This window comes from Leptodactylus fuscus, chromosome 4, assembly GCF_031893055.1.
Source record: "Leptodactylus fuscus isolate aLepFus1 chromosome 4, aLepFus1.hap2, whole genome shotgun sequence".
NCBI classification, from domain to species: Eukaryota; Metazoa; Chordata; class Amphibia; order Anura; family Leptodactylidae; genus Leptodactylus; species Leptodactylus fuscus.
The window spans coordinates 180,923,294-180,944,672 of NC_134268.1; the positions used below are offsets into that span (position 1 = coordinate 180,923,294).

Sequence of the window (21,379 nt, forward strand, 5' to 3'; positions counted from 1 at the left end):
AAATCCAGTGGAAACCCACTGAATCCCATTATAGCCTATGCAGTTTGTGAGGGTCTGTCAGTGATTTGCTGCAATGGTGACTTGAGCACAATCGGAACATCATCAGGAACAGTCATCAAGGACTTCTAATAGGAGGCCAGGCTGTTGCTGCTGGAGCCGTGGACCTGTACAGATGGTGATATACAGTGCTTTACGAAAGTATTCTGCCCCCTTGAACTTTTCAATCCTTTGCCATATTTCAAGCTTCAAAAATAAAGATATCAAAGTTTAATTTTTGGAGGAAGAATCAACAACAAGTGGGACACAATTGTGAAGTGGAACAAAAATTTATTGGATATTTTAAACTTTTTTAACAAATAAAAAACTGAAAAGTGGGGTGTGCTAAATTATTCTCCCCCTTTACTTCCAGTTCAGCAAACTCACTCCGTTCAGTTCAGTGAGGATCTCTGAATGATCTAATGTTGTCCTAAATGACTGATGATAAATAGAATCCACCGGTGTGTAATCAAGTCTCCGTATAAATGCACCTGCTCTGTGATAGTCTTAGGGTTCTGTTTAAAGCGCAGAGAGCATTATGAAGACCAAGGAACACACCAGGCAGGTCCGAGATACTGTTGTGGAGAGGTTTAAAGCCAGATTTGGATACAAAAAGATTTCCCAAGCTTTAACCCCTTAACGACCGGCCCATAGGGAATCTACGTCGGCACTTGCAGGTCCTTCCTGACTGCCCTATAGGAAAACTACGTCGGGCAGTCAGGGAAGGATTCCCTGTAAGTGCCGACATAATTGGATGGGATTTTAGCTGTATCTAACAGCTAAGACCCCATTCCATAACCCCCCATCGGAGGGGTCTCCGATCGGGGGTTTTTAACCCCTTCAGTTCCGTGATCAAACATGATCACGGAACTGAAGCGGTTCCGTGACGGTGCCGGCTGAATCGGCACCCCCCGCGGCGAGATCGAGGGGTGCCGATGTCTCTAACATGGAGCCTGGGGTCTGGCCAGTGACCCCAAGCTCCAAGAGACCCCCCATACCTGGTTGATCCTGCCCGGGGTAAGAGGAAGTCAGACGCAGGCAGCCCCTGCGTCTGACTTCCTCCAGACGCTGCAAGACACTGACAGCTGTGTCTTGCAGCGTCTAATAGAGAATTAGTGATGCTTTTATCAAAGCATCACTAATCCAAGTGTCCTAAAGGGACACATGACAAAGTAAGAGAAAAAAAGTGAAAAATAAATAAATAAAGTGTCTGATAAAAATTAATAAACTTATAAAGCCCCAAAATTCCCTTTTTTCTATAAAAAATGAATTATATTAAAAAAACCCTAAAAGTTAATAAAAACAATACATATTTGGTATCGTCGCGTCCGTAACAATCTGAACAATAAAACTGCAACAATATTTAATGTATACGGTGAACGTCGGAAAAAAAACCCGGAAAAAACCCGCCGGAAGTAGTGATTTTTCGCCATCTCACCTTACAAAATATGTTATAAAAAGTGATCAAAAAGTCATAATCACCGCATAATAGTACCAATAAAAAGCGCACATTGTCCCGCAAAAAATAAGCCCTGAACCAACACTGTCAACCAAAAAATAAAAATGTTACGCCTCTCAGAAGATGGTGATACAAAAAACATTGATTTATGTCCCCAAATGTGTTTTTATTCTACAGAATTAGTATCGCATTAAAAAATAACATAAATGAGGTATCGCCGTAACCGTACCGACCCGCAGAATAAAGGACACATGTTACTTATACTGTACGCTGCATGGCGAAAAATTTAAAAGGTAGAATGCAATGCCAGAATTGATTTTTCTTTAGAAAATCCAGCAAAAAAGAGTTAATAAAATGTATTCAATAAGTTGTAGGCACCCAAACATGGTGTCATTACAAAATACATCTCATCCCGCAAACAACAAGCCCTTATATGGCCGCGTCACCAGGAAAATAAAGAAAATATAGCATCTAGTAATGTGAAGACAAACAACCCCAAAATCGCCAAATCATTAGAACACAACTGGTTGCGGCAGGTAGGGAATATATAATCTGTGCGAGCGAATATCAGGGGACACCCCAGATTTAGAGCTTATGAGCGAAAAGACACCAGAAGTGCCCCCAAAGTGACCCCCAGAGTGACTCCCCCAATCATAGGAGCTACTGGGACATAGTAGGGAATTTGGTGTCTGCAATGTTCTTCGCACAGCTTATATATTCCCTCTTCGCCATCCGCTGTGCAGTCACGTCCGGGATACTAATACTCACTACACCCCCTGATATATTCTTTCAGGGGTGCAGTTTTCAAAATGGGGTCACTCCTTTGGGGAATCCAATTTTCTGGTACCTTACAGGCTCTACAAACATGACATGGCAGCCAGATACCAAACATTTGAATCTGTACTCCAAAAGCCGCATCGCGCTCCTTCCATTCTGCGCCCTGCTGTGCACCCAAACTGCAGATTATGCCCCATGTATGACACATGTATGACACTGGTGTACCCGGGATAACGTGCGTAATGTCATATGTGGGTATAAACTGATATTAGGGCACAGCCGGACACAGAAGGGAAGAAGGGTTATTGGGTTTTTGGAGCACAGACGGTTTGGTTTTTGGATGCCATGACACTTTTGCAGAGCTGAAGCGCCAGTAAAGTGGAATCCCCTGATATGAGACCTTATTTTGGAAACTACACCCCTGAAGGATTTATCCAGGGGTACAGACAGCATTTTTAACCCCCAAATGTTGCTATAACTTATTATCCATAAATGAATACGCAGATGATTGTGAAAGGTGAAAATGACCATTTTTCCAGGAATCTGTCATTTCAGTGCATAATATATTGTGCCCACCTTGTATCAGAGATGAACGCTCTGAAAGCTGTTGTGCCCGGGATACCCGCTTACCAGTGTTTGGAGTGTGTATCTCTGCTGACATTAGTCGGGCACAACATATCAGATACTGAAATGGCGAATCTCTGGAAAACTTCATTTTTAACTTCTCATTATCAGCCGCAATTTCATTTCTGGAAACCAAATAAATGCAACACTCAAGGGTTAAAAATGCTCGCTACACCACTTGATAAATCCCATCAGTGGGGTAGTGTCCAAAATGGGGTGACATGTCTGCGGATTCCACTTTATTGGTAATTCAGGGGCTTTGCAAAAGTGACGTCCAAAACCCAAACTGTGCTCCAAAAACCAAAATAGCGCTCCTTCCCTTCTGTGCCCGGCTGTGTCCAAACAGCCTTTCTATCCACATATGGCATTAAGTCCGTTATCCGGGGTACACCAGTGTCATACATGTGGGCATACACCGCCATTTGGGTACACAGCAGGGCGCAGATGTGAAGGAGCGCTATGTGCTTTTGGAGTGCAGATTTAGATTGTTGGTGTTTGGACACCATGTCATATTTGCCGAGACCCTAAAATTTCCCCTACAAAATGGGGTCACTTCTTGGCGAATTCCAGTTTACTGGCACCTCCAGGGCTCTGCAAAAACAACATGGCGCCCCAAAAGTCCCTCTAACTCTGTACCCCAATAGCTAAAAAGCGCAGTGCTCCTTCCCTTCTGCGCCCTGCTGTGTGCCCAAGCAGCAGTTTACACCCACGTATATAATTTTCTGCCCCTCGGGATGGCCCCTTAATAGTTTTAGGAGTGTAGGTCTCTGACAACACAAAGTGGGTGCAACGTATTGGGCACCGAGATGGCAGATTTCTTTCAAAATTTCAATTTTCATTTTGTACATTAATTTTTGGGAAGCATTTTTAGGCTCAAAATGATAATACCCCTTGATACATTCCTTGATGGGTGTAGTTTTTAAAATGGGGTCACATCTGAGGACTTTCCATTGTATTGGTACTTTAGGGGTTCAGCTAATGCGACATGGCACCTGAAAACTATTCCAGCAACATCTGCCCTCCAAAATCCAAATAGCGCTCTTCCCATTCTAAGCCCCACCATGTCCCCATACAGCAGATTATGGCCACATATGGGGTATTGCCGTGTTCAGGAGAAATTGTGTAACAAACTGTGGGGGCTTTTTCTCTTTTAACCCCTTGTGAAAATGAAAACTTTGGGGATAAAGGGACATTTTAGTAATTTTTAACCTACACATCCCAAGTTTAGTAAAATCTGTGAAATGGCTATAGGGTCAAAATGCTCACTATACCCCTCAATGAATACCTTAAGGGGTCTAGTTTATAAAATGGGGTCATTTATGGGGGTTTTCAATTGTTTTGGTAACTGTAATCTTGTTTGAATGTGCAATGGGCCTGAAATATCTGCAAGCAAAATTTGTGTCTTGAAATCCAGTTGGTGCTCCCATCTTTTTGGGCCCTACCGTGCGTCCGTACATAGAATTAAGGCCACAAAGTGTACATTTTTGAACACGGGAGAAATGGAGCCATCTATTTTGGGGTGTTTTTCTTTATTTTCATGCCTTGTGTGCAAAAAAACTGCCTTTAAAATGACTCTTTTGTGTAAAAAAATATGAGAATATTTTGTTTGACGCAAATTCTTTTAAAACCTATGGGGTCAAAATACTCACTATACCCCTCAATGAATACCTCAAGGGGTCTAGTTTATAAAATGGGGTCATTTATGGGGGTTTTCAATTATTTTGGTAACTCAAATCTTGTTTAAATGAGCAATGGGCCTGAAACATTTAGAAGCAAAAATTGTGTCTTGAAATCCAGTTGGTGCTCCCTTCTTTTTGGGCCCTACCGTGCATCCGTACATAGGATTAAGGCCACAAAGTGTACGTTTTTGAACACAGGAGAAATGGGGTCATCTATTTTGGGGTGTTATTTTCATGTGTTATGTGCAAAAAAAACTGCCTATAAAATGACACTTGTGTAAAAAATATGATTTTTTTTTTGTTTGACGCACATTTTCTCAAAACTTATGGGGTCAAAGTACTCTCTATACCCCTCAATAAATACCCTAAGGGGTCTAGTTTATAAAATGGGGTCATTTATGGGGGTTTTCAATTGCTTTGGTAACTCAAATCTTGTTTGAATGTGCAATGGGCCTAAAATATCTGCAAGCAAAATTTGTGTTTTGAAAACCAATTGGCCCTCCTTACCTCTTAGGCCCTACTATATGTGCTTACATAGGACTAAGGCCACAAAATGGACATATTTTAACACGGGAGAAGTGGGGTGATATATTTTGGGGTGTGTTTCTTCTTTTTGATGTGTTGTGTGCAAAAAAACTGGCTTTAAAATGACATATATTTGAAGAAAATGAAAATGTCATTTTTTTCATCATTTGTAATAATTCTTGCAAAACAATATTTATTTGATCAAAATACTCACTAAACCCCTCAAAGAATACCTGAAGGGGTCTAGTTTTCCAAATTGGGTCATTTAATGGGAGGTTCTGTCATTATTCCACCAATTCCTGTCTGCAAACAGAGCTTGGTACAGGAAAAAATGACAAACTCAAAATTTCCAAAATTTGCTTTTAAACTTGATAAACTTGTAAATTGTCTAAGTTACTCAAATATGCTAAAATTATTTCAAATATGCTTGAAACACAAAAGGAACATTTGGAAGTATATAACTACTAACTTTTTTGCCCTGTATTATTGTGTATATGTGAGATATCGCAGCTAAAAATGGAAAACATTGAAAAATTTTCAAAATTTTCAGCATTTGCGAGTTTTTAAATAAATTTACGCAAGTTATATCAGTCTAATTTTACCTTCTCAGTAAAGTACAACATGTCACGAAAAAACAATATCAGAATCGCTTGGATGCGCTATACTGTTACAGAATTATTCACTGATAAAGTCACACAGGGCAAATTTCCAAAATTTGGCTTGGTCATTAAGGTCCAAAATAGGCCGGTCACTAAGGGGTTAAACTTCGCAAGGAGCACTGTACAAGCAATCATATTGAAATGGAAGGAGTATCAGACCACTGCAAATCTACCAAGACCCGGCCGTCCCTCTAAACTTTCATCTCAAACAAGGAGAAGACTGATCAGACATGTAGCCAAGAGGCCCATGATCACTCTGGATGAACTGCAGAGATCTACAGCTGAGGTGGAAGAGTCTGTCCATAGAACAACAATCAGTCGTACACTGCACAAATCTGGCCTTTATGGAAGAGTGGCACGAAGAAAGCCATTTCTCAAAGATATCCATAAAAAGTCTTGTTTAAAGTTTGCCAAAAGCCACCTGGGAGACACCAAACATGAGGAAGAAGGTGCTCTGGTCAGATGAAACCAAAATCGAACTTTTTGGCCACAATGCAAAACGATATGTTTCGCGTAAAAGCAACACAGCTCATCACCATAAACACACCAGCCCCACTGTCAAACATGGTTTTGGAAGCATCTAGTTTGGGCCTGCTTTTCTTCAGCAGGGACAGGGAAGATGGATGGAGCCAAATACAGTACCATTCTGGAAGAAAACCCATTGGAGTCTGCAAAAGACCTGAGACGCAGATTTATCTTCCAACAAGACAATGATCTAAAACATAAAGCAAAATCTACAATGGAATGGTTCATAAATAAACGTATCCAGGTGTTAAAATGGCCAAGTCACAGTCCAGACCTGAATCCAATCGAGAATCTTTGGAAAGAGCTGAAAACTGCTGTTCACAAACACTCTCCATCCAACCTCACTGAGCTCCTTGTTTTGCAAGGAAGAATGGGCAAGAATTTCAGTCTCTCGATGTGCAAAACTGATAGAGACAAACCCCAAGCCACTTGCAGCTGTAATCGCAGCAAAAGGTGACGCTACAAAGTATTAACGCAAGGGGGCCGAATAATTTTGCACGCCCCACTTTTCAGTTTTTTATTTGTTAAGGTTTAAAATTTCCAATAAATGTCGTTCCACTTCACAATTGTGTCCCACCTGTTGTTGATTCTTCCCCCACAAAATTAAAATTTGATATCTTTATGTTTAAAGCCTGAAATGTGGCAAAAGGTTGAAAAGTTCAAGTTCAATACTTTCGAAAGGCGCTGTATATATATATATATATATATATATATATATATATATATATATATATATATATACATATATATATATATATTTTTTTTCATTTGGAGTATATAGGTAGAACAACCTATAACCATACTGAAATGAATAACATCTAAGTAAGTTGTGTTTTTTCTGTAAAATGACATCATGAACAAGATCATTCAAAGATTACATGCTAGGGAACTCCATGAGACTACTTACAATAATGACTGTATTCCTGAGAACCTTACAGCCCCAAAATGCTAATTTTAATGAAGGGAGTCCACAGTGTAGTCCTGGAGAAATACTGTACTGATACTTCCCCATCTTAAAGACAAACCGCAAAAAAAACAGCCATGACAAGTAAAATGAAACTTGTCCATACCCAGATAAACCATCCAAGCAAAACCCCATCTAAAAATAGCAAAATGTTGCTATTCATACCCTTTACAGTAATTCAGACAATGACCTTCTCCAAATGAAGGCCAAAAGACTGAGGATTTCCTTCAATTTTTTTTGCATAATTTTAAAAAAAAATTAAAATCTGTGTTTTGTAACAGTTATAGAAAGCTAAAACAGACAGATACAGCAAGGGTTCAGCAATGTGAAGGATTCAGCGTTCAGTGCGCACATCTTTCAGTACTTCTGAACACAGTATAAATATAATATTGCTACATAAAAACTTGGTTTAAAAAAAAATATACTCAATGGCCTAAATTGAATATTTTATATTGAATTATACAAACACTACAGGATTCGTGATCCAGGTCCAAAATCATGGAGTGTTTAGGAAGTGGAAAAACCCCTCTAAGGCCCAGTCCCTATATTGCGGAAACGCAGCTTTTTTCGTTGCAGATTTTGTTTCGGTTTTTTGAGCCAAAGCCAGAAGTGGATTAAACAAAAGGGAGTAGTATAAGAACTTCCTATATATTCCCCATTTCTTTTGTAGCCATTCTTGGCTTTGGCTCAAAAAAACGCAACAAAATCTGCGACAAAAAAGAAAGCTGTGTTTCTGCAACGTGGGGCCTCAGTCTTAAGTACAATCTGGAACTCTGTTGCACAACCCTAACGGAATGAGAGAGAAGTTATATTGAAAAAAAAAAAAAAAAATGATAGAAGAAAGAGACAGACTAAGGAAGAAGAAGAGAAAAGGAGGAAGAAATTAGACGGGAAGACTAGGAGAGATTTATGGAAAAGACTAGCCTCTGCCCGTGACTTCCTTCTGTGGATTGTTGGCGTTGATGATCCGCCTATATTCAGCAAATTGTTGCCGTCAATGGTTTACCTGCTCCGGCATTTCGGCAGCTCTCAAGCTGTCCTGCTGATGAACTTATTCCTCACACCGTGCCTTTGATTGTTCCAGCATCTCAGCAGCTCGCTGGGACACCATATAATGAGCGTGTTGTTGATGTTGATGATCCGCCTGCTCCGGTGTTTTGACAGCTGTCAAGCTGGCCTGCCACTGAACTCGCTTCTCGCGCTGTGCCTGCGATTGTTCTGGCATCTCAGCAGCTCGCTGGGATGTCATATAATGAGCGTGTTGTTGTTGATGATCTGCCTGCTCTAGCGTTTCAGCAGCTCTCAAGCTGGCCTGCCACTGAACTTGTTCTTCGCGCTGTGCCCATGATTGTTCCAGCATCTCAGCAGCTCACTGGGATGCCATATAATGAGTGTGTTGCCATATAATGAGTGGCTTTGATGATCTCCCTTAGCTCCGCTTGAGGAGAACTCTGTTGACTTCTGGTTTCCTTCATAGCTCTTGTTATTTGAGACAAATTAGATTTTCGTTTTCTTGGAATGTTTAAAATTGGTTAACTGCCAATTTGGATTAAAGGTGTTTCCCATGTCAGTTTGTCAGTGCTGCCTGGAGCAGATCAGATAATATGCAAATGCAGGTACACAATCCAGGGTTAGCTGAGTGTTTACGCAGAGAGATAACAGACCTGGGACCTGAAATAAGCAGCTGCAAGAGCAGTGTAATATAGTATGTGAACATAAATTCATAACAGTTGTGAAGACTGTGGCACTGTGCCAAATTTCATTCAAATCCGTTCACCCTTTTTTGCGTGATTGAGGAACAAACACCAAAACATACAAACATACAAACACACAAACTTTCACATTTATAATATTAGTGGGATAAAGGGGATAATGGAGGGATGTATTATGCTAAAGAGGACCTTTCATGTCCTCATAAATATATGGTTCTATATACCGCTAGAAAGCCAAGAGTGCGCTGAATTCAGTATGTGCCCTGGGGTCTGGAGATATCAATGCAGGTAGTTTCGGCACCAATATCTCCCAACTGTCTGAAGAGCATTCCTCATAGCTCAGCATCATTGCTGGGCTGTGAGAAATGCCCCCCTCTCCCCAGCAGCACTCTACCATAGCCCTGTACTGTCAGAGGGGGCGTTCCTTACCACCCAGTGATGACATGAAGCTGTGAGGAACCCCCCAGAACAAGTTTATAGACAAGTACTGTCGGAGGGTCGTTCCTCACAGCCCAGAGCTATGAGGAACACCCTTCTGGCAGTGGGGTGATATTGGTGCTGAAACACATCATTTTGCACCAAAATTATAACTTTCCTCCCTTTTTGCACCACTTGCGAAAATTGTATTAATCTAGTTGGGGTAGTAGGGAATGTATAGGCACTGCAACCTGGCAAAGTAACAGGCTTCAGTTAGCATGTTATATGTTCAAGTTCAAAGAGCTACAATTGGAAAATGATTGAACAAGTATGGCTTGTGTGCGGGGGTTGCTAGGAGAAATCCTATTGGGCAGCAATCTCCTCAGACTCACCCATAGACATGCACTCTTAGATAGGCCAAATATGCATGTTTATTTCAAAAATTCTCTTGCACCACAAAGCGCCAACTATCAGGAGACTGTTGGGGCAATTATCACGTAATGTGTATGGCTGCTTCAGATGCTGTTACTTATTTCTGCCAAGTGATGGAAGACCAAGACGCACCACTCTTTACTCCCCACTACAAGTTTTCATTCTTACATAGTACGGTTGAAAGACATACAGTGGCTTACAAAAGTATTCATAACCCTTGATCTTTTCACATTTTGTCACCTTACAACCACAAACTTAAAGGTATTGTATGAGAATTTAAGTGATGACTAACACAAAGTAGCAGATAATTGTGAAGTGGAAAGAAAATGATACATGTTTTTTCAAAATCTTAATTAAATCAAAATCTGAAAGTCTGCAAAAGTCTTCAGCCCCCTATATCAATACTTTGTACAGCCACCTTTCGCTGCAATAACAGCTGCAAGTCTTTTGGGATCTGTCTCTACCAGCTTTATGCATCTAGAGACTGAGATTTTTTCCCATTCTTCTTTACAAAATAGCTCAAGCTAAGCCAGATTGGATGGAGCGCGTCTGTGAACAGCAATTTTCATGTCTTGCCACAGATGCTCAATGGGATTTAGGTCTGGACTGTGACTGGGCCATTCTAAAACATGACTATTCTTTGATCTAAACCATTCCACTGAATCTCTGGCTGTATGTTCAGAGTCATTGTCTTGCTAGGAGCTGAATCTCCTTCTCAAGTCTTTTGTAGCCTCCAACAGGTTTTCTTCCAGGATTGCCCTGTATTTAGTTCTATCCATCTTCCCATCAACTCTGACCAGCTACCCTGTTTTAGAAAAGCCTCCCCCCAGCTGCCCCAACCATGTTTCATGGTGAGTTCAGGGGGATGAGCAGGGTTACTTTCCCACCATACATAGAGCTTTGCATTTAGACCAAAAAGTTGAATTTTGGACTTATCTGACCAGAGCACCTTCTCCCATATGTTTGCTGTGTCCCCTATATGGCTTGTGGCAAACTGCAAACAAGACTTCTTATGTCTTTGTTTCAACAATGGTTTTCTTCTTGCCACTCTTCCATAAAAGCCAGATTTGTGGAGTTCACGACTTATAGTTGTTAGATTCTCTCACCTGAGCTGTGGATATCTGCAGCATCTTCAGAATTACCATGGACCTTTTGGCTGCTTCTCTGACCAGTACTCCCCTTGCTCTGTCAGTTTAGGTGGACGGCCATGTCTTGCAGTTATAGAATAATTTTGCCAATTTTGGATCATGGATTGAACAGTGCTCCTTGAGATGCTTAAAGCTTAGGTAATCTTTTTAGAACCTAATCCTGCTTTAAACATCTCCATAACTTTATGTCTGAGTGACCTGATGAGTTCCTTGGTCATAATGATGCTGTTTATTCACTAATGTTCTCTAACAAACCACTGAGGCCTTCACAAAACAGGTGTATTTATACTGTGACTAAATTACACACAGCTGAACTGTATTAACTAATTAAGTGACTTCTGAAGACAATTGTAGGCACTGGATTTTATTTAGTTGCATCAAAATACAGGGGGGAGAATACTTTTGCATCTCACACTTTTCCCATTTTTATTTGTTTAAAATTTTGAAAACATGAATTTTTGTTCCATTTCACAATTATCTGCTACATTGTATTGGTCTATCACTTAAGATTTCAATAAAACAGGTGCCATTCACACGGAGGAAAATGGAGAGGAATTTGGTGTGGAATTTCAACGCTGAAAAAAAAAGCCTCCCATTGACTTCAATGGATTCCTTTTTTGGCTAGCAGAAAAAGGAACCCATGGAAGTCAATGGGAGGCCTTTTTTTCAGCGCTGAAATTCAAAACCAAATTCCTCACCATGTTCCTCTGTGTGAATGGACTCATACATTTACGTCTGTGGTTATAAGTTGATAAAACATGAAAAAGTTCAAGGGTAATGAATACTTTTGTAAGCCATTCTATGTCCAACAAATTCAATTAGGGCTAGGTTCACACCTGCGATTGTATTCTAATCGAGGTTTCCGTCCCTGAATCTGCTTAAAAAATGCATTTTCTGCCTTTTTCGGGCGAAAACCGGGTGTAAATCCAGCAGACTCCATTAAAGTCTGCTTTTTAAGTGGATTTGGTTTCCGTTTGTCAGGTCCCCAAAGAGAAACCCAAATGCAGATGTGAACCTAGTGTAAGATGGAGTGAAATAAGCTATGAATAGTCTCTCTAACAATAAAATTGGATGTTGTCACACATAGTATTCCTAGAAATAAAGTTTAGATGCAATAGCTTTCTAGGAGATGAGCTTGCAAGTCTCAAATAAAATGTATTCACACAATTTAGCAATTTGCTTCTTCCTGCCAGATTGCAGGAAGGATGTATAAGCTTGGAAAACACAAGGTTAACCAAGAGAAACAACTACTGTAGGTATTTGGCCGTCTTTGTTACATGGTGTTTCGATGTTATTTTACTGTATATTGTTAGCAGAAATCGAAAAAAGCCTATCGTAAATCCAAACCACATTCAGCTTACGGTGCCAGGGACAGGGTCCATCTGCATATGAGTTCATCTGGGAGACCCAGTGTGTTAAAAGCAAATTGAAAAACAAGCAGAGCCGATCCCTGGGTTGCTACATGACTGAAGTCCATGTACTGTACATTATAGTGTTAGGGTTTGTTCACATCTCATTTTAACCCTTTGCTGGGGCTTCCTTTCATACATTAGAGTGCCCAAACACAGCTTTTAAACACATACCATTCACATTTATAGGGCAGATTGTATCTAAAGAATTTAAATGGCCACTAGCTTTTCAGAGAAGTTAGTCTCAGTTAATAGAACATGTGATCCTGGACCAAAATATAATGCACATTGAGAGAAAATGTTGCTGCTTTCTTCCTGAAAAACCGTCCTAAAGTTCCTGCCACTAGGTGTCTACCTTCCAGGTAATTTGCAGTTAACTCCCTGTTACTAGGGAAGTTTCATCCATAGATGACCAGTGTGTGGAGGGAGGAAGTTCTGTTGTGTCTTCACACAGTGAATAAAGAAAGAGGGGAGGGGTTGATTTTCTTCACAGCCTCCAGATGTGTCTGCAAACTGTTTGGACTGGACAATGTGCATATATCACAGCTTATAATGTAAGAAAAGTCTCCTATGTACTTGTAGATACTTCTGGCTGTTTGTGACATTACAAATGTGATTTAAAGGGTTGTCCCATAACAAGGATCCTATCTATACTGCTAGTTTATGTGGATATAAGACTTTTTCTAAATACATTGCGTTATCAAAACTGCTTTGTTTGGCCACTATCTTAATTTATTCACTTCATTGTTTACATGCGGTTCTATGACCACAAGCCCCGAACCACAGGCTTATCTGTCCCGAAGTAACGTAGCTGCCTGCTCTCAGGAAGGGAGGGAGGGGCTAAATGCTTGGCAGCAGCTCTGAGCTGTGTATGTCTGACAAGTAACGGAGCTCCTCAGATAGGGGAAGGGGGATGTGAAAACTCTGGGATTTCTGAGCTCTTATCAGTTGGTTTAATTGGATTTGGCTGATAAGGGCTGAGATAGGGAGTCCCGGTACCTCTGTATGTAATGCAAACTGACTCAAATCCAGCTCTGTTACATCAGCTTCTACATCAGCTTTATACTGTGGTAATGTATTTACAACCAATCCCTCATTACTGACTGAAACATAGCAGATAGCAGAGCAAGTGAAACCCCGCCCACCAATGTGCCAAGAAAACCAGGAAGTGAACAGAGCAGACAGCATGCAGGTTGGTGAACAAGCGTGATGGGAATACCCCTTTAATTCACAGAAAGCAAGCAGTTTTCCTTACTCTGATCATAGATTGCTCTTTTTCTGTGTCAGGGATCCTTTTTATCTGCATGTCTGCATATATTTGTCCTATATTTGCAGTTCAGTTTTCCTGGATCTCCTACATTATGCATTTGAGATATTTTACAGTTACTCCTGGCAGAATTACCTGTAAACTAGTATTAGCAGTAGTAATGGATAGGGTAGGGCAGGAGACTGATTCCTATTGTACATGTCCCCTGTCTCAGGAGCAAATGCAAAATGTGCTGCAGGAAAATTGATAGGAAATCACAGACGTAGAACAGATTGCCCAGCAAATCCCTGCAGATACTTCAACTTTTCATGAAAACTCGGGTATCCTTTAACCTTGGCCACATTTGACCTGCTTTCCATTGGTGTTTGTTTTATTTGTACCAGGCAGAAAAATGTAGTCAACCACTGAAATAGAAAAGAATCAATGGCCAAATATTGCAATGACCAAGTCAAAGTCCAGACCTCAAGCCAACTAAAATGTTGTGGTGGGACCTTAAAAGAGCTGTGCAAATGGATGCTCACAGATGTGATGTGGAGACTGACAAAGTCATCTAGAAAACCATTACTTTAGGTTATTGCTTCTAAAGGTGGTTGTACAAGCTAATTCATGTCTCCAGCATCGGGGAACATAATGGGAAAGCCAACAGTGCACTGAATTCACCATACTGATGGCACTGTAATGGTATATCAAACCGCATGTGCACGAGGACATGAAAGGTCCTCTTTAATACGTAAGTGTGCACATATACAGTAGTGCAGTCTTGACTAATCTAAAAAGTTGGCGTTTATAAGCCATCAAAATGGGCTAATGTTTCTAAAAAAAAATCATTGCTTTTTGCAGTATAACTGTCACATGAGAAACTACGGGCGAGCACCTTTTCCCAAAAAAAGAGTAATTTTTGGAGCAATCTTTGGAGTGTCATACACAACTGTGCAATCAGGGCACATGGCCAAATTAATTACATAAAACTAATTAATGAATTAATTAATTTTAAATTGCAGAATACATTTTGATGACAGATGTGCCTTAATCTTTCAAAAAACATTTTTTTTTATTCTTTATTATTATTCTTTATTATATATACTGTTGAACTTTGCACTGTCTTACTCTATGAATCTTGTTTGTAGTTTTAGACATATTTATGAATCAGTCATAAGGACCTTCATAAATATAATCTATCTCTCTCTCTCTCTCTCTCTCTCTCTCTCTCTCTCTCATCTATCTATCCATATCTATCTATCTATCTATCTATCTATCTATCTATCTATCTATCTAGCTATCTCTACACTACCTGTAGATTTTTACACAGCTAGTACAATCACAAGATCATGCAGATTACGTGATGAAAGAAACCATTGTGTCTGTTTCAGTTCCTCTACTTTTCCTTGGTAGTAGCTGTTTATAAATATCAGTGTGAATGTGCTTATGACACATAAAAGTTAGACTAAACATAAATTATACACAATAAAATAAAAACTAATTTCCAGCAATTCTAACCTTTATTTTGTTTTTATGTTGCAATTTAGGATGAGAAACATATAATAGACCCTTGTCTATGTGTTCCGGGAGCCTCCGTCCTGTGCCCTATCTGCGGTAGGACAAAAAAGTTGTTGCAGTCCTTCAATTATAAACAACATAACTGTGACTGTTTTAAGAAATTTCTGATAATACGGTTAATGCCTTAGTCCTGTATTTAACCCCTTCTCACCACAGCCATTTTTTGACTTTCATTTTGTATTACCTGCCTTTCAAAAGCCATGTTTTTGATCTTTCCTTCATAGAACTGTGTGAGGGCTTATTTTTTACAAGTCAAATTGAAGTTCATAATGGTAACATTAAATATTCCATAGGATGTGCTGCGAAACTGGCAAAAATAGTGATCGGGGTGAATTTAGGGAAAAACTTTGTGCCATTTTCTTATGGGTTTCGTTTTGATGGCATTCACTGTGCAACCACAATGACATGTTACCTGTATTCTGTGGGCCGCTATGTTTATGGAAATAACAGATTTACATAGTTTTTGTTATGTTTAACGCCTTAAAAAAATCCAAAACTTTACAAAAAGTCATAGGAGTATTTGACATCCATAACTTTTTTTTTTTTACATGGCTATATGAGGGCTTATTCTTTGGGAGATGAATTGTATTTATAGTTGGCGCCCTTTTGGGACACATAATGTTTTGATTATCTTTTATTAAAGTTTTTGCAGGATCCATGTGAAAAGAAAATTTGTGAAAATAAACAATTTACTCGAAATCACTGTGTTCTGATATCTATACGTTTTTACATTTATTGTTCATGGAACTATTTGAGTACTCTTTTATGTTCGTGAAAAATGTAGTATTAACCCCTTCCCGCCGATGGCATTTTTTGATTTTCGTTTTTCGTTTTTGACTCCCCTCCTTCTAAACCCCATAACTTTTTTATTTCTCCGCTCCCAGAGCCATATGAGGTCTTAAATTTTGCGGGACAAATTTTTCTTCATGATGCCACCATTAATTATTCTATATAATGTACTGGGAAGCAGGAAAAAATTCAGAATGGGATGGATTTGAAGAAAAAATGCATTTCTGCAACTTTCTTACAGGCTTTGGTTTTATGGCGTTCACTGTGCAGCCAAAATGACCTGTCCTCTGTATTCTGTGTTTCGGTACGGTTCCAGGGATACCAAATTTATATGGTTTTATTTACATTTTGACCCCTTAAAAAAATCCAAAACTGTGTTAAAATTTTTTTTTTCTAAAAGTCGCCATATTCCGACGGCCGTAACTTTTTTATACGTAAGTGTACGGGGATGCATAGGGCGTCTTTTTTTGCAGGGCCAGGTGTACTTTTTAGTTCTACCATTTTCGGGAAATGTTATTGCTTTGATCACTTTTTATTCAAATTTTTATCAGAATCAATACAGTGAAAAAACGGCGGTTTGGCACTTTTGACTATTTTTCCCGCTACGGCGTTTACCGAACAGGAAAAATATTTTTATAGATTTGTAGAGCGGGCGATTTCGGACGCTGGGATACCTAACATGTATGTGTTTCACAGTTTTTAACTAATTTTATATGTGTTCTAGGGAAAGGGGGGTGATTTGAACTTTTAATACTTTTTATATTTTTTTATATTTTTTTTACTTTTTTTAAATTTTTTTTTGCATTTATTAGACCCCCTAGGGGTGTTGAACCCCAGGGGTCTGATCACTAATGCAATGCATTACAATGCTAATGCATTGCAATGCATTGCAAAAAATCATCCTTTCTTTTGCAGGCTGCATAGACCAGCCTGCAAAAGAGAGAATTTGCAGACAAGCCTGGGAGCCTTGTAAAGGCTCCCGGCTGTCATGGCAACATGACGTCGGCCCTGGAGCATGCTCCAGGAGCCGGCGATCACCGGCAAAATGGCGGCGCCCATGCGCCGCCGGGAAAATGGCGCCTCCGGTGCTTTTGACCAAAGCACCGGAGGGGTTAATGCCTCCGATCGGTCCGGGGACCCGGGCGGTCACCATAGTTACAGACCCGACATGCGCCGTACTATTACAGCGCATGTCGGGAAGGGGTTAATTGGTGCCATATTCTGGTATGTCCAACTTTTTGATCACTTTTAGGCCAGCTCCCCATGAATCCTGTCCATACATTGCAGAAAAATACAAACTCTGGGATTTGCAAACCATTGCGGTTTTGGTAATCGCAGCATGTCAATTATACCTACAGAAATGCTGCTAATTTCATTATAGGTATAAATGAAGCAGAGGAAACCTGGGACCTGTTGCGAAAAGCTCTGCTGGAAAAACTGCGATATGTTCCTGGCACGGTTTTTACAACATCGCTTCTTTGCTGGTTGGCTGGTGTCCTAGTGCTGGGACTTAACCACTAATCATAAAAATGATGGGATAGGGAAGAATATTTTTTTGAAGGATAGGTGTCTAGTAGAGATGAGTGAGTAGTACTCGATCGAGTAGGTATTCAATCGAATACTACGGTATTCAAAATACTCGTACTCGATTGAGTACCACTCGCTATTCGAATGTAAAAGTTTGATGCAGAACCAGCATTGATTGGCCGAATGCTATACAGTCAGCCAATCAACGCTGGTTCTTCTCCTACCTTTAGAAGTCTTCTCCGTGCAGCTTCCCCGCGGCATCTTCCGGCTCTGAATTCACTCTGCCAGGCATCGGGCCTGGGCAGAGCCGACTGCACATGTCCGCTTGTAGTGTGGGCATGCGCAGTCGGCTCTGCCCAGGCCCGATGCCTGGCAGAGTGAATTCAGAGCCGGAAGATGCCGCAGGGACGCTGCACGGAGAAGACTTCTCGGAAGATCCAGCCCGACCCTCACTCGTGGACTTGGTAAGTATAATTTGATCGAACGTTGCCTACCCCTGAAACGAGCATTTTCCCCCCATAAACTATAATAGGGTTCGATATTCGATTCAAGTAGTCGAATATTGAGGGGCTACTCGAAACGAATATCGAACCTCGAACATTTTACTGTTCGCTCATCTCTAGTGAAATGGAAAAGGGGTTGCAGACTCCATGATCATATATTAATGGCATATCATGAGAAAATCCTTAGAATACATTCTTGTTCTAAACCTGGGCATGTTTTACGGTTTGCCAGCTATTTCAGTTAACCAGTGATACAAAGAGAACATCACATGAAGGGATTTCTTTATTCTTTCTTTCATTCACCATGTCATCACATATTATATATTATTAGTCAGATACACCCATCACACATACTATTTCCTGGAAAAAAAACTATTTGCTGTCTCAGCTGGTATTTCCTCTCTAAAAAATGGTAGTATCTAATTATATAACTTAGCTGCAGAAATTCCTATTAACAATTATCTGCACCTTAATAATACAATGTTCTTAATTGTTTCTGCAAATTACGCACTGTCATGGTGCCAATGTCCAAGTGACCAGTGTCGCCACACGCAGGTGTTCTGTCAATAGACAGGCCAACATCACATTCTAATGGGTAGAATCAGAGGTAACGCTGATTCAATATGACAGAAGCTATCAGTCTGTGATCGTTCTCTGCAACTGTTTAATGTCTGTTGCAGTCATCCTATGACAGAAGACAGCAACGGATATTAACATCAATATTGTGAACACCCCTTTAATGTTACACTTTCATTATATTTAGTGATGATCTCACATATCTCCTTTAAGAATATTTGGGAAACCGAACCATTATAGAGACTGGACAATGCACTTCGGATGTAGTTCTGTGACAGACTCCACAGTATAATCGTCCATTGAATGCAGCATTCAATGGATTCTGGGTCAATCTGGAATCTGGGTCTATTCAGTGGATCACATAACTATGAATGCTTCTTCCTTTTCCTACTATTGTTTGACTGTTTTTATGCTGATGTATACCTGAACTTGCTTACGTATGCAACCAATTCCATTGTGACATGTATGTAAGGCTCTGTTCTCATGGAGTAACGCGCCGATCATTTAGACACCTATACACATGTCAAAGCGCAGCGCTTCAAAACAGATCCCATGGACTTCAATGTGTGCCGGCATACGCACGATACACATTGAAATGAATGCCAGTCTTTGTAACCCATTGATTTCAATGTGTATTGCGCGTAAGCTGGCACACATTGAAGTCTATGGGATCTGTTTTGAGCGCTCACACTCTGACATGTGTATACGTGTCTAAATGAGCAGCGCGTTACTCCGTGAGAACGGAGCCTAACAATGTGTTTTCTGCCTGGAAAATTGCCCGAGTACACTGTTCACTAAACAAGACACAACAATATTGTGGGAAGTGGGTTAAAAGGAGTCTATCAGCAGTAAAATCATTGTCAAACTAATGACAGTACCTTGTAGGGTGTCTTCTACAATTTCCAAAGATTTTAATGAAAATCAGGGTATTATTCTTATGCAAAGTAACAAAACGGCTATAGGGCCTTTACTTTCTGCTCCAGGTGACCACCCCTAACTGCAGACAAAGTGTGACAAAGTGGAAGATGTCACTCAAGCAAATCATTTTAGGGTCTCTGTAAACGTGGCATGGCATCCAAAAAACAACAATCGTATGTAATGACATCATTTTTGGGTGTCTATAAATTTTATTAATAAATATTATTTTTTAGTGGATTAAAAAAAGAAACAACAATTCCGGTATTGTGTTTTACCTTTTAATTTTTTGGCCATTCAGCGTAGAGCATAGTAACACATTACCTTTATTCTGTGGGTCGGTACAATTATGTCGGTATCCAAAATATAGTTTTTTTATACATTGCTAATTTTGAAGAACAAAAACCCATTTATGGGCAAAAATCAATTATGCATAACATTTTTATTGTTTAGTTTTTAGTATTTTTGGTATACAACCTTTCCTTTTTAATGGTAGTATTTTGGGCGTATATACCGCTATGACTTTTTCATGACTTTTTCATGACTTTTTATAGCAATGAGGTGAGATTACAAAAAAATCATTGTTTCTGGAATTTTTTTCAGGTTTTTTTTGCAAAAAGCAAGCGCTAATCAACGGAAAAAAATGAAAAATATGGCAAAAAACTTTAATTGATCCTATTTAGAAACTTCCTACTCACTACAGAAGATGTCTTCATATTTATACCACTTACCGGTTCACAACTGCGCATGGGTTTCTGTTTGAGAAGTCCACTTGGGGATCCCCCGAACGGAAACCTAATCCACATAAAAAAGCAGTTATCTAAGGAAACCCGTGGATCCCATAGACTATAATGGGGTCCGTGTGGTTTCCGCATGAAAAATACGGAGAGAAAAGTGCTGCTTGTAGGACTTTTCTCTCTCCATTGTTCATGCAGAGAGGGGAACGGAATGGCCCAAACACAGAAGTGATCTGGGCCTTTAGGTATTGTTTTCCATTTGATGGCTATAATTTGTTACCTTTCATTCCAAAGTATATCAGTTCATCCTTGACAAATAAAATGAGTCAATATGGCAAGAACTCATCAGAAATGACAAGTGATTTGTAAAGCAACTAGCCACTACTTGTACAGTACTGTATATATGAATCTAATGTATATCGCATATAAACCAAGAAATGGAAACCTAATAGTTATTGCCTCTATTACATGTCACATATTGTCACAGTGTTATTTTTTGAATAATTGAAAAGTCTACGCTTCAATAGAAAAATTCCTAAACCTGTCATCCGAATATATTATCAATATTTTGTCCGTACCTGCTGACTTGGTTTCATGGGAAGATACCTGTGCGGGCTGCTGTACATGGTGTGCCGTGGTCATGGTTATAGTGGGGTAATACTAATAAACTACAGCAGCTGCCTGACAATGTGTGTTACTTTGCATGTAATTACCATTTCCAGGGAACATTGGGTATGGGCACCTTGAAGAATTTCTATTCTGTATCTGTAAGAATAACCTGAGGTTTTTAAAGCTGCTCAATAAAGGATTCATTTGAGCTGATATCCTAAATAGATTAGTTAAAGGGTCACATTTCGATCCATCACTTTCCCTTCTGAAACTATCCACGTTACATGTACACCAGTCTTCTAAGCTACACTTAGGTACTTTCCATGTTTCCTGAGAAACGTATTACCCTGATTTGTATAGTTCATTTAAATGTGTCCAAATTTCGAAATGATTTTACAATTTTAATAATTTTTTGATTACGTGGCATTGACTTAGAAAAAACATTCCTTTACACAGGAGACTTGAAGTCTGTTTGCGCTATTTCTCATTAAATGCTGTTATACAGATCTATAGAATTTCAAGGTTCTTTCCTT

The 21,379-nt window shown here is 39.7% G+C and overlaps 1 protein-coding gene across 1 annotated transcript in view; it reads right to left on the reverse strand.

The window, feature by feature from the left end:
- Positions 1-10,954, reverse strand: part of IL6 (interleukin 6) — a 29,374-nt gene extending 18,420 nt beyond the window's left edge. The window contains exon 1 of the mRNA XM_075272001.1: positions 10,916-10,954. Coding sequence (XP_075128102.1) covers positions 10,916-10,954 — 39 coding nt within the window. The remainder of the gene's footprint in view (positions 1-10,915) is intronic.
- Positions 10,955-21,379: the final 10,425 nt, after the last annotated feature.